At 41.5% G+C, this 20,829-nt stretch overlaps 1 protein-coding gene across 1 annotated transcript; it reads right to left on the bottom strand.

Annotated features, from left to right (window-relative positions):
- Positions 1-6,509: 6,509 nt before the first annotated feature.
- LOC129094146 (myosin-7-like) lies at positions 6,510-19,204 on the bottom strand. The gene is made up of 37 exons (XM_054602185.1): positions 19,004-19,204; positions 18,270-18,413; positions 17,572-17,728; positions 17,448-17,475; positions 17,230-17,335; positions 16,626-16,718; positions 16,442-16,505; positions 16,218-16,316; positions 16,002-16,105; positions 15,204-15,342; positions 15,001-15,119; positions 14,680-14,829; positions 14,428-14,598; positions 14,034-14,343; positions 13,863-13,936; positions 13,550-13,755; positions 13,341-13,464; positions 13,105-13,241; positions 12,748-13,003; positions 12,427-12,669; positions 12,169-12,345; positions 11,925-12,070; positions 11,738-11,828; positions 11,265-11,654; positions 10,325-10,451; positions 10,124-10,242; positions 9,833-10,029; positions 9,061-9,244; positions 8,754-8,919; positions 8,537-8,661; positions 8,108-8,416; positions 7,822-8,025; positions 7,432-7,728; positions 7,239-7,343; positions 7,058-7,153; positions 6,840-6,974; positions 6,510-6,588 (listed from the first exon to the last, which is right to left on the bottom strand). The coding sequence occupies exons 1-37, from the start codon at positions 19,202-19,204 to the stop codon at positions 6,568-6,570; spliced, it is 5,814 nt and encodes a 1,937-aa protein (XP_054458160.1). The 3' UTR covers positions 6,510-6,567.
- Positions 19,205-20,829: the final 1,625 nt, after the last annotated feature.

Genomic DNA, 20,829 nt, shown 5'->3' with positions numbered 1-20,829 from the left:
TGTTGGGGGTTTCACCATGAGTTCCCCTTATAAACAAAGCCTCTCTGCCAAATATGGAGGAGCGTTCAGGGTCCAGGAATGTTATTGTGTCTGGGTGTGGTTGGGGGGTTCGTGAGGGGAGGGGGTTAATCAGTGGCGGAGAGCAATATAGAAATCAGCAGGTCACAGTGTTATCAGCAATGGGGTCTCCTGACGAGGCCATATTAGGAGCTCCATGCGGTGCAGCGATTAATCATATGTATCCTCAAGCAGCTAGGGGACCACAACTCACTCTTTAAATAGACACAGGGAGGAATTCCTCTCTCATCATCCTTTAAGTGAGCTTCTGTTACAGGAACAATACATGCAGCATTGAGCAGAAGCATCCTCACTTCAGACAGGCAAGACAGATACTGATCAAAAACTGTTTAAATGGATTTTAATGGTGAAGGATCAATGAAGATGTGGTGATATTTAAAGAGATGGTGACATGCTCAACTTCAGGAAAACCTTTCAATTTTTTTTTTACTTGACGTATTTATTGGTGAGACCTTGTCATTTTCTTATCGGGCAGGTCAATCAACGATAAACATTGATGTAAAATGACAGCTGTTTGCTATCAGAGGGCAAATGTCAATATTATGAAAGAAAACATCTTTAAAATATGTTTATATATTATGACATGTTTCCTTGATGATCTGCACTTTCACAAGTTTAAAAAAATATTCATTAAATAAAGAAATGTAAGAAAGTAAAGGTAAACAACAAATTAATGTATATATGGCATAAATATGCTATGCTGTTCATTCTGTACACATGACATCTATTGCATTCTGTCCATCCTGGGAGAAGGATCCCTCCTCTGTCGTTCTCCCAGAGGTTTCTTCCTTTTTTCTCCCTGTTAAAGGGTTTTTTTAGGGGAGTTTTTCCTGTGCCGATGTGAGGGAAGGACAGAGGATGTCGCATGTGCACAGATTGTAAAGCCCTCTGAGGCAAATTTGTAATTTGTGATTCTGGGCTATACAAAATAAACTGAATTGAATTGAATTGAATAAATAGTACATTTTAAGCATATCGCTGAAATCTATAGTGAAAATAGCTCAAATCTGTTTTGATTACATAATTGCAACAATAATTTAGAAATCATTGCATTACACTGTGCAATAATAGTTAAAAAAGTTAAAATAGTTAAAATACTTTTTCATTTTTTTTCATTTTTTCTTTTTTTATCTTGTCTTCTTCTCTCTATTGTTTTCTAAACAGAAAGGAAGATGCAGAAAATATTTGGCGGGGTGTTCTAGAGAAGCATGTCATGTATGGGTCTCAATTACCCAGAAGGCTTAGGCAGAGTCTTAGTGAGGCATTGGTAACACATTGTGTTTAGTTATCATAGAATGGACTTTGGGGAAATATAAACAGCCAACAGATACCAAATGGGTTGGTCTAAATAAAGAACAGCAGTCTGCGAGATTAACCAGGCGACAAGTGCGAGGCAACACAGACAGAGGTCTGCCACAGGTGACATGCTTGAGATTCACTGAAAGGCGGTAATGGTGAGACACAATGGAGGGCCCTGTCAGCCCGACATGCTCCAATGCGACGCCAAGGTCACCGTGCAAGCCTTCTCCCATTATCAGTCCGCAGCGGGCGAGAGCCGGGGCCCCTGCAGTTACATTGCCGTTGACATGGCATCACGTCTTTGAAGGACAAAGATAACTGTGTGAAATTCCTGTTGAGCACACGCCACTGATGGAGGAAAGCAGGCTCAGAGGGCTTTCGGGAACGCTGCCTTTTGCCTGCATCTGGGATCACTTGTAGCAGATGATGGCCTCACGCTGGGTTCTGTCTCACATAAATATACTGTGAGTGGCAGGTTTATTCCACAACACATTCACTTTTAATGCTCCGTGTCAAACGCCACTCCTACGTGGAGTCAGAGTCTAAGCTAAGCTGAGCTGCTTCAGGTTTACAGCAGGTTTCTCCTACACTACCTACTGCTCCCCCTTAGGTGCTGGTCATCGAGGTAACTGAGTTTTACTCCAAAACATTCACATTTTATTGACCTAACCCACTATTTAATAATACTTAAAGGTACAATTGAGATATTCAGAGTATTAATAAAGAGGTGAAGTCAGTCATGAGTTCACTCCCACGCACTGGTTACCCCTGAAGTGAACACAGATAGTTCAGTTAGCACTGTTGCCAAAGTTTGCAGTGTTAGTGCTGTAGGCACTGTTAACTGCATGCCGCCAGCTCAACTGTCGCCATGTTCCGAGCCTTGAAGAATCAAATCGAAATGCTTTAAATCTTGGATAACGCAACTTTAATATCTTATAATCAAATAAGGTATTATATCAACCAGGGACATACTGTGACTGAAATTCAGCCTGGGACTCAATTAGATTTCAAATTGAGAGGGGCTGCTGGTATCCTCCCTCAGTATAGAAAGTATTAGATTGGCCAAGGCTTCAGGCAGCAATCCACTGTGCTTTCTGCGGCTCCGTTGGCCCGCAGGCCACGATTGAGGTCCATACAATAACTACTGACATTAGAAATTGAAAGATAAAAACTCAATGACCAACAGCCGGTTTCGGCCAGGAATAGATCGGCCATGCGGGAGTCTTCTCCAACTTCCCGATTGCCATTCTCAACTCCCCTGTTAGGAGCTATAATGCACAGCCAGTCACTAGCACCAGTAATCACGGCCCCTTCAGAGGTCAAGAGATAAAAGAAGGGGTCAACAGCCGGTGACAAGTGCTGAGATTATTTCCATTCTGATAGCTGGGCTCCCGGCCCCGTTACTGACAGCCGGCGTCAGGGTGCCAAATGGAAGTGAGAGATGCCATGCTCCTGCTAAAGAGCAAGTGAAGACAACGCTGACCTCACAGGTCAAACTTGTGTTCATTAAAGGAAACATGATTCAGATGATTTGTTTATGTCACAACAAGAGAATGTTGTCGCCACATATAGTTAATTAGATACAAAGTGGGGAAGCAGAAATAGATGGGGCTCTTAGCTACATGTCTCTGGTCTTTGGTCCCAGAGGATATCTTGACAGATTGCAACCAACTGAACACCCATTCACTCCCTTTCCTGGACTGAGAGGCTATCCTTGCTATAATGACTACTTGGTGGTAACTACGGTGGCCTTCAGGTAACATAGAAACGTGAGAGGCTCTCTCTGCAGTCAGTGTTTGGTTTGTTCGTTCTGGGCTACCGTAGAAACATGGCAAGTGTGTGTAGATATGAAGAGCTTATTCTAAGCTCATGAAAACATGACGACTCTTAGTTTCAGGTGTTTATGCACTAATGATAACATAGGTATGACTATTATATTCTATTTCTGCTAATAGATCCTACATGCTACACACCGGTCAGTTAACTAGTGAATCATTATGTATCTGGACAATCCCCTGGTCTTTATTGAACCTTTACTCCCTGTCTCTGATGCATTCTGGTCATTGCTGTGGTGCTTTTGCATTAAATATGACCTTGAGGGGTGAAATCATCCTTCATGGATTCTCTGTTAGTTTAAGTTTCTGTAGGGGGGTGCTATTTTCTTTCTTTGTCCAACCATGGTAATTAATGGTAACAAACCAATTTATCTTTTCCAAAACAACCACTGATGTTGCTGCTGCTGCTGGAGAAGAAAATGACTCCCCAAGTAGCAGATGGAATACCCTGGAGAGACCTGGGTCAGACCGCGAGTGTGTAAAATCTTTCATAAACTGGCTATAAAAATCACCATCGTGTTACAGTAGTCAGTGGTAGTAGCAAATCGTATTTTGCGTGAAAACTATATGACAGTGTTAAACTCCTGTGTTAAGACCACAAGCATCATAAACCATTTTAAAGATGGTCTAATAATAGAGGTGGTGAACTGTTCCATCTTCGGTCAGTCCTCTTAGTCGTTCGTGCATGGGCTCAGATCATCGTGCTGATAATCGTGCTGATAATCCTCAACACATACTGCGAATGTGCTTTCATTAGCTTATAGATACCTGCGTGGTCGCTCAGGGAGTTAAGGACATGACAAGTAATAAGAGACGAGACAGGACTCCCTGAAATTCACACAATGGGAGTCGGGGGCCTCCCTCCTCCTGCCTCAAATCATTAGTTAGTCTCCAGCAGCAGCAACAATGACTAAGACCCGGCACCAGCACCAAGTCAAAGCTTTAGACAGACAGGTAAGGGTAGCACTCTTAGTTAAGGGATGAAAACAACATTCATAATTTTAATTTGTTGTTTTCTCTTTTTTTTCAGTATGTGAACTATATATTTGATTACTGATTCTTTGAAATCCTCCCTAGCCATTTGGAGGAACAGGCAGGCTTGGACAAGTATTTACTGAGCAGCTGCAAGTGATTATGCATGGTATTATGGTGGGCCTGGGTATGAGCATTGGGTTATCGTTGACCTTGAGGGCCGGGCTCTTTGGCTTTCTTTAACTCTATTTAAAGATAAAGGGGATTTGTTTTATCTCTCTCTCTTTTAGCAATCACTTCACCTCAACTTGCCCCCCCCTCACTGAGTTTTCCTACTTAGGCCTACCTCTGCTCTTCCTGGTTCCTCATTCCCTAATGGAAAAGGGAGATATAGCCACCATCAATTCCTGTTTGGTTTACAGGAATTGATGGTGGCTATTTTATTGGTGACCTAAGTTGTAATACTAAACTGTATAAGTAGAATTATGTATTTCACCTCATATTGTTGTTTTTATCATTCAAAATATAACTACTTGCCACTGACCAGTCAATATAATATATTTAAAGCTGAAGTTGGTAACTTTTGTGAAAATAACTTTTTGTCACTATATCCTGACGGAAGTACATGAGAAGGATAATCTGTAAAAATGTGGCACTTACAAGATACGAAAGCCTCCCAAAGAAAAACAACCAATCAGCTGGAGAGTCTGTAAGGAAGCTGTCAACCACTGCTTGTGAATTCCAGTTAAACTGTCAAACGAGGCAGCGCTGATCAAATATGAAAAAAATATACTGTTTCTGTATTTCCTTTTTCTTGCCTTGAATGTTTTCAGAACCCCATTTTAGTGTACTGTTTAGCTGTACAATGAGAAAGTTTGCTCCGGTCGGTGGGTGATGCTTGGTTTTGGATAGACAGTTTTCAGCATCGTCGACAGGGTCACAAACTCTCTCATTTTACATGTTACAGGCAATGCTGTCAGAATCTTGATTTACATGTAATCAGCCCTGCCTAGTCACGAGCAGTGATTAATAGCTATTTTAGAGACTCCTTGTCTCTGATTAGCTGTTTTCCCTTTGGGAGTGGTTGAATCTTGCAAATGAGGAGCACTAAAAGGATGCAGAGCAACCTGATTTTACAGATTATCTGTCTCATGTACTTCTGTCAGGATATAGTGACAGTTTGAGCAAAGCTATTTTTATGAAAATTACCAACTGCAGCTTTAAGTTACTTTAAATATAGTATTTCCTCTACAAAGTTCCATGAACCCAATAAAAAAAATGTTTGTATTAAATGGAAGAAAACATTGTTGTGCAACAGCTTGATGAGATTTTATTAAGCACTACAGGTTGTGAATAGTGATAGTTGAGGGGAGCTATTCAATGGAGTCTTAAAACCACTGTTTAAGAAAATCATAACACATCATAACACAAGAAAGAAGTTGAAATATTTCAAGAATATATTCATCATTTTTGAGAAAAAAATCATAATAGAAAGGTTGCTTGAACACATATGTTATGCTTATAGTTATATAGTAGTTAACTGGATTGCATGTTTTAGCTTTTACTGACAGTTCAAAGACTTATTTGGACTTCTGTTTGGACCGTATTGTCACGTCTCCTCTGCTTCCCCCCTCCTTTAAATCACCCTGGCTCTGTTTGGGACTGTCTCTCTACTCCAGGATGCTTCGTGTTGTAAAGCTGAGGGAAACTGCTGTGCGATGCACTTTATCGGAGGTGGTGAAGTTAACATTTTTGTGGAAAATAAGCAACATAATGGGGAAATTTATGATCAAAAGGGTTTTCAAACAGTTAGTTTCAGTTTTCCACCTCCGTTAAAGAGCAGCACACAGTCGCTACCATAAACGTTGTCTCATCCAAAGAGAGTCCCAGGGTTAGATGAGATACTATCATCAGCAATAACATAATGCACAGCAGACTGTAGGACAGAAGTCCGGCTGCCTCCTACATCATTCACATCACCACAATGACTGAGCTCTGTTCTCATATATCATAGAAAACCAGATTCCTGCTGAGCTCCAGCTGTTGCTTCAAAACATATGTGTTTATTGACTATTCCATCATGGAACTGCTTTAATTTTACTCTCATTATAAGATAAGTTGCTTATTGGTGAAACACCACTAATTTGAAACACTGCTCTTGTTACAACCAAGTATTAAAATCTTGACTTAAAATAACATATTCATTTTTTCGCAAATTATTATGAGTTTATTCTTTTATAACTTAATATCTCCTAATTTATGTCTTTTTTTCAAATTATTAAAATTTTATTCACAAAATCTCAGAACTTTTTTCCCTCTCAATGTGGCCTAACACTTGGTTGTAGATCTACGTCACACAGCAGGCAAAATGATTTCTGCAGCTTCACTCCTCATCAAACCCTTTCTGTTACAGCCGGGAAATTGGAAAGAAAGGAAAAGAAAAACAGCTGTTAGGGCTTCAGATTAGTAATGCTTAAATGCCACATAGCAACATTTTCATTAACAGACTATTATAAACCAAAATCCTGCCATGTACAAAACTTGTATTTGTGCTAACGCTTGAAGAGAAGAGTAAGATGTTAAATGCAGCCAGCAGAGGGCAGCATGTGTCAGGGTGAGATGCTGTGCACCTGCTACAGAGTGCATGCTTTATACCTTGGAGCCAGCGTCACGGGACTTGACACGCAGCTTGTTGACCTGAGACTCAGCGATGTCCGCTCTCTCCTCAGCCTCGTCCAGCTCGTGCTGCTGTTTGCGCAACTTGCCGAGATGAACATTAGCCTGCTCCTCCTGTTTAGGATAAATAAAATAAATATGTACATAGACATTGACAGGGGAAGAAGCCAGATCAAGATTCACATCTCCACACTTACAGCCTCTTCAGCAGCTCTCTTGTAGGCCTTCACTTTCAGCTGCAGCTTATCCACCAGATCTTGGAGTCTGGCAATATTTTTGCGGTCCTCCTCGGTCTTTGTGAATAAGACAAAAGTTTTGGTCTTTTTAAGAACTTCAACCACTCTTGCAGATCAACAAAGCTAGCTTCATGCTACAAACCTGATAGGTAAGTTCCTTGATGCGGCGCTCGTATTTACGGATGCCTTTCACAGCTTCACTGCTCTTCTTCTGCTCCATTTCCACCTCATTTTCCAGCTCCCTTACCTGGTCAGGGACAATATGTTTGAGACAACTCACCTAATAACACCTTCGACATGCTTGCCAAAAATAACACATCATGAGAAACACTTACCCTGGCCTCGAGCTTCTGCATCTGCTTCTTGCCTCCCTTCAAGGCAATCTGTTCGGCTTCATCCAGACGGTGCTGCAGGTCTTTGATGGTTTGCTCCATGTTCTTCTTCATGCGCTCCAGGTGAGCGCTGGTGTCCTGCTCTTTCTTCAGCTCCTCTGCCATCATGGCGGCATCAGTAATGGCCTTCTTGGCCTTCTCTTCAGCGTTTCTGCACTCCTGCACCGCTTCCTCCACTTCACTTTGAAGCTGGCATGTATCAGCTTCCAGCTTTTTCTTGTGATTTATCAGGCTGGTGTTCTTTTATTATACAATTAAGGACATTTTATTATAGAATTTACTACAGTGCAACATTTGAAAAAAACTAAATTCTTAGTCTAGCATTTGCCTCACCTGTGAGTGCAGTAGCTGCACTCTTTCACTAACGTCCAGCAGCTCTTGCTCAGCAAGTTTGCGACCTCTCTCAGTTTGCTCCAGAGCAGCTCTGAGCTCCTCCACTTCGGTCTGAAGCAAGTTGCTGCGTCTCTCGATCATGGCACTGTTTTCCTTCAGATCATCATTGGCTCGAAGAGAGTCATCAAGCTGGAGCTGAGCATCCTGGAAGATGTTCAAAGCCTCCGGTTACAAAGATACCATAGTAACAATGCTTGCGAAACTAAAAGGTGTGTCTTAAGTTTACCTTCAGATGTGCATGAATAGCCTTGAGTTGTTTCTGGGCCTCAGCTGCCTGCCTGTTGGCCTTGCTCAGCTGGATCTCCATCTCATTGAGGTCTCCCTCCATCTTCTTCTTCAAACGAAGAGCCTCATTCCTGCTTCGACACTCAGACTCAAGAGAGCTCTGCAGGGTGTCAATCATCCTCTGCAGGTTCCTCTTGGTCTGGTCCATCTCCTCGTCTTTCTCAGCTAGCTTACGATCCATGTCTGCCTTGATCTGGTTGAACTCAAGCTGGGCTCTTAGAATCTTGCCCTCCTCATGCTCCAGAGAACCCTGAGAAAGACATCAGGATTTCGTCAAACGTAACATATTTCCACCTTTTCTCCAACTTACGGCTTCCTCTCCAGAAACTGAGGAGTTGAGTTTAGGTAGGTAGATAGTTTTTGCTCTTACCTCAGCTTCCTCAAGGGCAGACTGAATCTCGCTCTTTTCCTGCTCCAGCTGTTTACGGAGTTTCTCCAACTCATGAATGGTTTTTCCTCCCTCACCAAGTTGCTCACTGAGGTCAGAAATCTCCTCTGTCAATGAAAGTTGTAGTAGGTAATACATGTAATTTGGCACCTGCAATTTACATGTATTACCTGTTTAGACAAATTCAGCGACATATTACCCTGTAGATTCTTGTTCTCCCTCTTCATGGTCTCCAGATGTTCAAGAGATTCCTCATAGGAGTTCTTCAGTTTAAAGAGCTCAGTGCTCAGAGACCGAGCCTCCTTCTGAGAGCTCTCCAACTCACACTGGGACTCCTCATATTTCTGTTTCCACTCAGACAGGACCTAGACATTGAGATACAAGTTTTATTCACCACATAACGCTCTCTACAGTTTGGCAAATGTATTATTTCAGAAGACTCTATTTGCACTGTAGCAATGCTTTGAAACCCCAGTTTTATGATGAAAAAAGAATTACTGATATACTTTATCAAAGTTTCTTTGCTTCTTGTCCAGAGCAGCAGCAGCAGCATTAGACCTCTCCACATCCACCATGAGATCTTCAATCTCATTCTGCAGCCTGTGTTTGGTCTTCTCCAGGGACGAACATTTAGCGTTTACTGCTTCAACAGCCTCCTCAGCATCCTGCAGACGCTGAGCCAGCTTCTTCCTGAAAAAACAAAACAAGTCTTTACCACTGATGCTTGAGTGCTCTTTTTATGTTGTGGGGCATTTTATGCCTTTATTTGGGAATGTAGAGGTAAATAGCGCGGTGGATAAGTGAAACGACTTGCAACAAAGGCCCCCAGCTTTATTTGAACTGGGGACCTTGCAATTCAAATATAAAAAAACAAAGTATATTGGGGCAAGCTGCCTGAGCGCCATACAGCTTTCCAAATAAACATGATTTTGTGTAATATGAATGACCAGTCACTGTGATCTGACCTTGGGTGTAGATTCCAATACAGTTAACCCCAAAGGCCATTCTAGTTGGCTACTTTCTTTGTGTTTGGTTGATGTAAAAATCATGTTAATTTGAACAGCTGTAAGAGGCTTGCCCAGCTAGGCACAATAAACATTGTTTGCACGAGTCCTCATTTCTCCAATTCTCTACAATGGAGGTGACCGGTGCTAAGTTAGTATGACTCATACAGTCCTAATGGCCACGTTTAAGGAATTTTCCTTTTAGTGCTTTTCTCATCAAGTCTTTGTCTTACACCGTATTTTAGATTTATGTTCTTGTATGTAATGGACTCACTTAGCCTCCTCCAGTTCCTCGGTTCTCTGGATGGCATCAGTTTCGTACTTAGTTCTCCACTGAGCCACCTCAGAGTTGGCCTTAGACATGCCACGCTGCAGTTCAGCTTTGGCCTCCTGCTCCTCCTCATACTGCTCCCTGAGGAGGTCACAGTCATGACGAGCTGACTGCACTGCATGGGCTAAAGCATTCTTGGCCTGGATGAATATTAATAATGTGGGTATTTCTCTGGGACATTCACTTATTTTTGAAACGTAAAGATAAATGGATAGATCTTTGTCATTTCTATACCTTTATTTCCTCCTCTAGTTGTCTTTTTAAATCTTCAAGTTGTTGATTGTAGGAATTTTTTCCTCTGGTAAGTTGAGAAACAAGAGATTCTTTCTCCTCCAGCTGCCTTGAAAACTCATCTAGAAAGGCAAAATGTAGGTATTATAATTGGGTTCTAAATTAAACAAGTTTATTATTTCAAGTGAAAACAGTAACACTGACCATTCTCAGATTGAAGCTTGGCTTTCTGGCTGGTGAAGTCATTAAGGGATCTCTGACATTCATCATACCTGTTCCTGTATTCATTCATTTGATCCTCCAAAGTTCTGCAGGTCTTTTCCAAGTTAGTCTACAAAAGAAAAGAACCATATTTCACAGGCATTGTTTACTACTTTTCAACAATAAACATATATTTGCTACTTTGCACTCCCGAATCCATCTTGAGGGACAGAAGAGTGGTCCTACTAGCCCAGAAGTCGGCACTCGTTGGATTCAATGCCATTTTTTTACTCTCTTTATAATCAGTGTGCCTTTCAACATTAGGGTTAACATTTTAAGATTACACTTCATCAAAACGTAACTGTCCAATGGATCTGTATTTTTTTCCATCCATATAATGTGCAAAGCAAATTTTTTTAGAAATATTGTTCTCCCATAATCAGGACATTGTAATAATATATGAGCGCACTGTACCAGAAAGCTACCATCCTTATGAAAACATCAACATCTGAGTTGAAATCAACCCCACCAACCTTCCACCAATCTTCTTCATCAGCAATAAACGTAACAAATTCTGCAGCAGCGTGTACTGGCCAATCGGAGGCAGTAGTGGGGGGGGTTCGCTAAATGCGGATGGGGGATATCATCAATCGAACTACCATAACTGCAACCTGCATAACTGCCAATGGCTGTGAAAGAGGTAATTTGGCATCCGGATGAGAAGGCCCTTCAACTTCGGACACTTATTGCTAGTTTGTCATTTTGACTGCTGCTGACCTAGCCTGATAAGAACAACAAATTTAAGTTGGAGGTGTTCTTGTTCAAAGTTTACCGATGCTGCAGTACCTTAATTAAACAGTCACAATCATTTAGTTTACTACCAGGTTGTCAGTTAATTCCACCAGTGTGGAAAAATACCTTGAGCGTCCTCATGAGCACATACCTTAGCCTTCACAATTTGTTCCATACTGGAGACCACGTCATCCAGCTCCAGTCTGAGCTCACTCTTCTCCTTCTCCAGTTTCTGCTTGACTCTCTGCAGGTTGTCAATCTGCTCTCCCAGGTCGGACACACTGTCGGCTTGTTTCTTCCTGAGTGTGGCAGAGGTGGCTTCATGCTGCAGAGTGGCCTCTTCAAGGTCTCTGCGCAGTTTCTGGAACTCTGCCTCCCTTTTCTTGTTCATCTCAATCTGGGCGGACGTTGCTCCACCGGCCTCCTCCAGCCTCTCACTGATCTCCTCCAGCTCTCTGGCCAGGTCTGCTCTCTGCTTCTCCACCTTGGCTCGGGCAGCTCGCTCTGCCTCCAGCTCTTCCTCCAGCTCCTCTACACGAGCCTAGTGTCAGAAGGTGTTAAAATGTAGCAATACTTTGGGAAAATGTTAACAATCACTTAGGACCCACAAATGCACGTTTGTACCTGCAGCTCTTTTAGCTTCTTCTGGAGTTGAATGATCATGGCCTGATCATCTTCAATTTTGCTGTTCAGCTGGCTGATCTCAAAGTCTTTCCTGTAGCATTTTATTTAATCAGTGTTAGAAAATTGAAACAGTGTACACAGTAATAAATGACCGAAGTGAATAAACAAAGTCATGATGAATTTGTACTTTTTCAGGCGCTCCTCCAGCTGTTGCTTGGCATTTTCTAAATCCATCACAGTCTCCTGGGTCAACTTTAAGTCTCCCTCCAGCTTTCTCTTGGCTCTCTCAAGGTCCATTCGAACCTTCTTCTCTTGCTCAAGAGATCCTTCAAGCTTAATGCAAAAACATGCGAATATCAAGTGTGTAAATTGCTAAATTATTAATACTCACAATATCCCCTAAGTAGTACGATTTTGATACGTAATCTTACATCATCCACTTGCTGCTCCAGCTTAGTCTTGGCCTTGGTCAGAGTGTTGACTTTGTCTTCTTCACTCTGCAGATCATCCATCGTTTGCTGATGAGCTTCCTGTAAGGCTTTCTTTTCCTTGGTCAACTTGGCAATGATTTCATCCTGAGCAGCCATCTCTTCGATCAGGTTCTTCACCTATAAACCAAGAAAAGACGAGGTACCGGATGCTGCACTGAGTTGCTGACATCAAACAAATGGTTAACTAAGATGTCATACCTTGTTCTCAGTGGCGTGCTTCTCTTTCTCCACTTTAGCCAGAGTTAACTCTAAGTCATCGATGTCTTTCTTCAGCTCTGAACACTCATCCTCCAGCTTCCTCTTCTTAGCAGTCAGTTCAGCATTCATCTCCTCCTCATCATCCAGTCTTTCCGTCAGCTCTTTGGATTTGGCCTCCAGCTGAATCTTGCTCTTGATCAGCCCCTCGCATCTTTCCTCAGCATCACAAAGATTATCTTGCTCCTGCCAAACATTTTATCTCATCAGCACAAACCTTCATGACATGTTCGAAGTAAAATGGCAGTAGAGTGGCATTCTCACCGATTGGACTTGGAGCTGCAGGCCGTTCTTCTCTTGAAGAAGAGAGACCATTTTCTCCTCGAGTTCCTTTCTACGAGCTTCAGATTTTGCGTAGGCCTCTTTCAGCTTCAGGAATTCGTCCTTCATGTTGGCCATCTCTTTTTCTGATTCAGCAGATCTCAACAGAGGTTTGATCTTGAAGAAGAGCTTCATCCAGGGCCAATTCTTGACCCCCATGAACGAACGGACATTCCATTGGATCACTAGTAATGCTTCTCTAAAATATATAGTTTAATGAAATACAATGCTTTAGTTAACTGCACAAATCAAAAACATTAATCTTTGAATCGTTAGACTTCAGCTGGACACAAACGATACCTGCGTTCCACCATCTTCTGATACTCAATACGAGACAACAGACCACGGGATCTGGCTTGAATAGCAGTGATGATTTTGGAGAGACGCTCGTCCCTCAGTTCCTCAAGGAGACCCAGCAAACCAGCCTTGAAGAACACCTAACAACACCAAAGGGTATTTTACTTTTCTGCCATCTTCTTCATCTCCTACTAAAATGTTTCACTTTTCCAATAATATCAGAACAACTCAGATGATACCTTTGTGTGTCCAAATTTGTACTGACTGTGATCAATATCCAGGGAACCAAGAAGTTTCTCAGCTCCCTTCCTGCTGTCAATGAACTGGCCGTCAGGGATGGCAGCAGGATTCAGGATGCGATATCTGGAAAAGAAAAAGAAAGAAATCTTGAGGATATTTTTGAACATCTGTTTGGAATCATACGGTATCTGACTTAATTTAATAAAACCTTTGTTTGAAATCTCCATAGAGGATCCTGTTGGGGAAGCCCTTTCTGCAGATCCTGATGCCTTCCAGCACACCGTTACAGCGCAGCTGGTGCATCACCAGAGGGTTCTCCATGGCCCCAGGAGTCTTGGTCTCATTGGGAATGAGACAGCGGACAAAGTGAGGGTGAGTAGACCTCAGGTTGGTCATCAGCTTGTTCAGGTTCTCCTGTAAGTTATAATAATATGATGAAGCATACAATATGAAATACTAACTGTTAAAGTATTCAGCATCTTTCACAATACAGTTTCCAAGGATAAAACCAATCACAATACCCTATGAAGAGCGGACACAGTCTGAAACGATGCTCCCTTCTTCTTTTTCTCTTTTTTGCCTTCTGCACTGTCAACTGTAGTTGTTCAAAAAGATAACCTGAAAGTGTAAGTAAGTGTAGCAAGGCAAAAAAAAACTTGCAACTTCAAAACAAGATATTCAAGCCATGGTACCTGAATCAGATCCAGCATAATTTGCAAAGATGGTAGATAACACCTTGAGATTAGACTTCTGGTAGAGTCCTACAACGGTCTCATTCAGAGGGTCCTTGTTCTTCACCAGCCAGTTGAAAATATTATAATCAACAGTTCCAGCATAGTGCATCAGGGCAAAATGGGCCTCTGGTTTTCCTTTGATAACTCTGGGCTTCTGGAAGTTGGCAGATTTCCCCAGATGGTTGTCATAGAGCTTTGCTTTAAAGGTGGCATCAGAGGCTTTGGGGAACATGCACTCCTCTTCAAGGATGGACATGATACCCATGGGCTGAAGGGACAAAAATATAAGGGGTTTTAAAATACCACATTTTTATGTTTTTATTCATAAACATGTAATGGCCAAGTCTCTCACCTTTTCAATCAGGTCAATACAGGCCTGCAAGTCCATACCAAAATCTATGAAAGTCCATTCAATGCCCTCTTTCTTGTACTCTTCCTGCTCCAGCACAAACATGTGGTGGTTGAAAAACTGTTGCAGCTTTTCGTTGGTGAAGTTGATGCAGAGCTGCTCAAAGGTGTTGTACTGAAATGACATTGATAGTAAGAAGGCATGAACATTTTAAAAGAGTGGTCTGGTTTATTGTGTACTACCGAGTTAACTTACATCAAAGATCTCAAACCCTGCGATGTCCAGTACACCAATGAAGTACTGACGAGGCTGCCTGGTCTCCAGTGACTGGTTGATTCTTACCACCATCCACAGGAACATCCTTTCATAAATAGCCTTGGATAGAGCTCCAACAGCATAGGTCACCTGGGGTCAGAAAACCATATTTAATACCAAGCATACAAACGAATAAAACATGTTTTTCTTGCAACCTTTCAGTCTCTGCAGATGCAGCCATATAGAAAGCATAACATTTTCCTGCATTGGATATAGAACCTTGTACATAACAAGATTTAAGATGACTTTTTTGCTTCTTACTTGAGCGACATTTTGTCCCTTGGTGACCCACTCATTTCCTACTTTGACTCTTGGGTGACAGAGACCTTTGATGAGGTCGGCAGAGTTCAAGCCCATCAGATATGCGACTTTGTCAGCATCTGAAAAGGGAAAGTGAATGCTGTAAAACAGTGTCTTGCTTTGTTGGTTCTGAGCCAACCTGACAAACAGAGTTTGTCTCTCACCTTCAGTGCCATCGGCCTCTGCCTGTTCCTCTCGCTGCTTCTGCTTAAACTTCATGTTGCCGTGATGCATGATGGCACCAGTCAGCTTATAAATACTATTCTTCTCTTCTTGAGTGAAGCCCAAAACGTCAAAGGCATCCTGTGGAGGAGCACATGATAACTTCTCAACATTTGTGCCGGTAGTATAGTTTTGCCCAAAATTAGACAATTTTGACCTAAAAAACATGCAGCCCCCTCATTTATTAATAAAGACAGAATGCAGAAAGGTCCTGCAAAAGAACACACAGCCATACTAAAAACAAAGTTTAACCTGCTTAAACCTTTGCTGGAATGCAATTTAACATCCCCCTGCAAGATTGTTGTCCAATCAAATACATGCAAGTGCACATTCCTGGTAGATCAAGTCTGCACAACTGGCAATATATATTTCTACCGCACAGTATTTCAACCGTACCGTATTTCAACCATACTGTATTTCTGTCTTGCGATCGCTTTGAGTAAAGATAAAATAGTTGCTGCTGTGATAGCTTTGTAGAGATGGAAAACCCTTTCTCTAAGTATTATAATTCTGTTTGCAGTCTTTTAGCATCCAGTAAATCTTTAAACACATTAATCTGTTACTCCAACTGGACTTTGTGGATTTTGTGTCATTGTCATGCCGGTCCCTAAACCATAACAGCTCCCCTGCGTTTTTATTTACACAGGGTTGTTACGGTATGAATCCTGTGTAACTTATCGTGTCATTATGATAAGATTTTAATGTGTAATTGTAAAGAGAGGAATGAGCAAGAGCCTGACATCTGTTGCAATAAGTTCGTCTGCATCAACGATGGAGGCCACTTGGGTTTCCCCCTGAGAGATGAAGGCGTAGTCATAGGGATTATTTGTGATCAACAGCATCTCTGGAGGACAGAGAGAGAGAGTGGGATTTAAAAAGCAAATGACAGCCATGGTTTTTCCTTTTTTCCCCCACATTTTCTTTCTGCGGTGGCCAACCACCGCTGAGCCACTAACCCAGGAGTTCAGGTTTCTTCTGAGACAGAATCTGGTAGAAAATGTGGTAATCTCTCTCAGCCTTGAGCTGGAAGGTCACACGAGACTTCTCCAGAAGGTCTGTGACAAATACAAGAGAGAAAGATTTTCATGTGCAAAATCAACTATATTACCACTGCATGCCATAAAATGTGAATAAACATTTACAGGATTAGTGTATGTAGGATGAGGGTGTTTGTTCTTACATGTTTCAATATCAGCAGAGGCTAACTTTCCCCTGGCATCAAAATGAATCCGGATGAATTTACCCTAAAAGAATACAGTTTTTGGAAAGAAAACCTTAATATCTGCTTCTTCCACTGATTGTGTTTTTGTGGAAACTGAAAACATAATATTCACAATTTAGTCACACAAAGGTTAGACACTCACAAATCTGGAAGAGTTGTCATTCCTGATGGTCTTGGCATTACCAAAGGCCTCCAGAGCAGGGTTGGCCTGGATGATTTGATCCTCCAGGGTACCCTGTCAAAGACGAACATTGTGTTTGTTCAATCTAACTATAAAGAGAGGAAGCTCTATCTGTCTGTCTGTCTTTGTCCTTCCCATATCTAGAGAACTGTTCATCCAATCCACTTCAAACTAGGCGGTTGTATTGCTCAAGACCAAAGGGAGTGCAATGTTGAATGTGGTTGCAACTTGGCCAGATGGTTGTGCTGTAGCAGCATCATCTAACTATAAAGGACACAAAGGCTTCAGCAACTTGTCGGCAGTTTATGAAAGTTTGAAGAACTTCTTAACCTCCAACTTATGCAACACAGAAGTTGTTGGAAGTGGAAATCCTGAGGAGAATTTAAGCCATTGATGGCGAATTTGTCATTTTTAAGTTTGATTTGTCAACAGTGCACTCTTGTTACTTTACTTGTCATTGCTTTACACCAGGCGAAAATATTACATTTTTTTGTAGTTTTGGCCAGTTTAAGACCAACCAGAACCTCCCTGACAACTCACACCTTTGACAGAGCCTATTATTTACCTTGTCCTTGGCAGTGGGGTCTTTCTTTATGCCTCCAGCTGCAATACTTGCAAAATACTGGATGACTCGCTTTGTGTTGACAGTCTTTCCTGCACCAGATTCTCCACTATAAATGCAAAGTCAATGATCAAAACCTATAGTGACATAATGTAGAGTATGGTTATTATTTCTGAGCATATAGTGTCATTCACGCTTTTCAAGTATAAGACATTACATACGTGATCAGGATTGACTGGTTTTCGCGGTCTACAAAAACAAGCATAGAGTACAATTTGTTAGTATAAAGATGCAACATCATTACATGTAATACAAATGAACAGTATTTGTTATAGTATTTTTTACCTGCCAGCATGTACTGGTAGCCATTGTCAGAGATGGAGAAGATATGAGGAGGAGCTTCAGCCCTCTTCTTTCCTCTATAGGCATTAACCACCTCTTGGTTGTAGACCGGCAGCGCCTTGTAGGGGTTGACGGTCACACAGAAGAGCCCAGAGTAGGTCTGTGAAACACAGAACAAAAGATTACTGTTTTAAAGGGGCAATATACAGGATTGGGAGCTTTTCTGTTGCCTCTCAGCGGCTCTCTGCTATCAACGCTAACGGTACAAACAACAGCAAGTGTTTACCTGAGGGGGCTCTGGAGGGTGGGCGGTACATCATTCACTCCATGCCCCACCGAGCAGGCAGACACTTAACTGTCCATGCATTTTAATTTATCTCTTTTTTGAGACATTTTCTTTATCGCAGAGTTGGTTAAGTTGTTCACTGCTCCGCTCCGCTGCTATTTGTCACTTGGGGACTGATTCTGTGACTGAAGTCTCTCTTTCAAGAGTGACTCATACAAATTTATAAAAGTTTCGTACTATTTATTCCTCTTTTTCTGACTTTCAGTCCATTATTTAATTTTTGTTCACAACGTAAAGAGAGAACTAATGCCAATGCAACAATATTAATTTAAGAATAAATGCAAAATTAACCACAGACACATTTTATGAGGGTAAGAAAACACAAAACTTGTTTATTGGATTGTGGGTTACTCACATAGATCATCCATGCCGCATAACGCTCTTTGAGGTTAAATAGCACCGCTGGTTCATGGAGGAAGGTCAACATGGCCATGTCCTCGATCTTGTCAAACTTTGGAGGATTCTGTTGCATGATCTGGGAGCCGTTGACCACCACAGTCTAAGGAACATGAATGCATTTTTCTGATTAATATGTGATGGCCACATACATTTCACACAAAAAAAAGTAATCCTTATGAGCAAGTGAGCCAAACATTCAGTTTGTGTTGTCGATTTTGCTACCTGCATGTGCTACTTTGTTATTGTCAACATTGTTTGTGTAACACAAAGCATGCCATACATTGTTAATGCCAGATGGCAGTCATGCCTCGGTTCATCACACACATTACTGGAGACACTAAACATTCATTTGACTTCAAGTAATTGCCTTTTCATTGTGAATTAATTCATTCACACAGATGTTTGGGAGTCGGACATAACTTTTAAAACTTTTACTAATTCACCAACTCTGTCCACAGACTGCCTTCAACTTCTGGTACCCCCAGATTTTAGTATGCCTACACTTATTTTAATCAATTCTGACATGTTAAGGTGAGGCTTTTGGGTAATGGTAATTTTATCATTGCAACTATGATAAGAAAACCTTATGTGTTGTTAATAATATCCTAATGATATCTAATAATAAAAGTAATAATACCAATCATATTCAATAATATAAAATTGTCTGAATGGTCAAATGGAACCGCTGACCTTCCCGTGCTCCGTCTCCACGGTGACTTTGTCTCCGTCTCGGCTGCTGATGGTCGCCTTCACGAACTCTTCCACGGGATGGGGGATGAAGCATTCCTTCTTTATGTCGAAGGGCCGCGTGGAGGCCTCCATGCGATCCCTGTCCGACTTCCTCAGGAACGAGGCAGCCAACCCAAACACAGACATCTCTGCGTCCCCCATAGCTGCACTGATGTACACACAGGTAGTAGAGATGAGAAAGGCTTCACTCTGTCTGTATGCCATTCTTCACCTGAATATCTTTTACTTTACTTTTCAGCCATTGGTTTCAAGTAAAATCATCTTATTTTGATAGAATCACATAGTCATATTATACCAGTGTCTAGCATAGTATAGTTTCATAGTATTCCATATCTACAATATGGAATACTGTGAAAGCATTAGGAAAGGAGAATTTACCGGTGGATTCAGCTCAGATCACAGGTGAGACTTCAGAGTACGTTAGAGACCTGAAGTGGGCAGAGAAAACTATAAGTAAGATAATGCAACATGAATTAAGTCTGAATTCCAGTGGCTTACTAACATCATTGTTTAGTATTTTGGATCATCAGCTCAAAATAGTTAGTGAAAGAGTAAAAAGTGTATCTGACAAAGACATTTTGTGAGATAAACCTTGTTTAGCATCTAAAGTCGGTTTGTCACTCTTGTGTTAGATCTACCTCAAAAGAAACGTGCCTTCCATCACTTCTATTTTGTTAAATGAGATCGAATTTAAATCGGTTTACCTTCGGTTTAGACAACAGAAAAATACAGCATGAATAGAAAAATACAGCCTGTTGTGCAGACCTACAGGAAGCAGCTGCTAGACTAACAAGGCAGGCGGGGATCAAATATATAACCCCAGATAACCCTGCCTTACAAGGCCAAGGACACCACCCTGACCTACTGACTAGCACACACACACACACACAAACACACACACACACACACACACACACAAACACACACTTCTCAACAGGTACACTACTTCCACACATAGCCAATTACACATACAATGTGGTAATCGGCACAATGACAGGGCTCTCGATGGCTCCTCGTGATGTCTGGCTGCCCTTCACAATCACATCCAAAAAATGTGACTTTTCGGGAGCAGTGCCAGGAACTTTCTCCTGCATAACTCGTCTGTCATTCACCCAAACATAGCCTCACTATCTCTAATTCTACCACACTTTTCTTTTTTCTGTCAACTCTCGTTAACTTATTTTTCCAAGTCATGCCATGGACGGAAAGTAGATTCTATTTACTGCCTGTGAGGGGGGGAAACAGGTACAAGCGAGGGCGTTCTTTACTCACTCTTTTTCAGAAAGCAGCATCGGACCGCTCCACCTTTTACAGTCCGAAAACTAATGTTGTATTTTTTATGTCCAAACCCCCTCCATGTTGGAATATCTATATAACTGTGTTAACATCCTCAAGTTAGCTAGCCATAGAAAATGTCATTGTTCAATTGATTATTTCATTTTTTTACATTTTAATTCAAAGGAGCACAGTCAGTCCACCACTGTGCCTCTTCATTCAACTTATTCATGAAAGTTTTTTTGTTTTTTTTAAAGCATTAATTGTGTCTGTAACTCAGCAAGAACAGCTGCTCCTGTCGTGGATAAAAGGGATTGCGCTCCGCTGTTAAAGCTGTATCGGCCAGTTTATAATCTACAGCGTTTTTTATGTGGATCAAACAGTCATAAAGTACAAAGTCTAATATCTTTGTTTATATTTGGAAACTAAACTGTAATTATAATGATTTAACTCATGCATTATTTTACATGCTCTGTGGCCGAGATTATAGC

The sequence above is a fragment of the Anoplopoma fimbria genome, chromosome 8 (genome assembly GCF_027596085.1).
Source record: "Anoplopoma fimbria isolate UVic2021 breed Golden Eagle Sablefish chromosome 8, Afim_UVic_2022, whole genome shotgun sequence".
Classification (NCBI taxonomy): domain Eukaryota; kingdom Metazoa; phylum Chordata; class Actinopteri; order Perciformes; family Anoplopomatidae; genus Anoplopoma; species Anoplopoma fimbria.
Note: the sequence above shows the minus strand (reverse complement) of the source record. Positions and strands in the feature narration are given on the sequence as shown.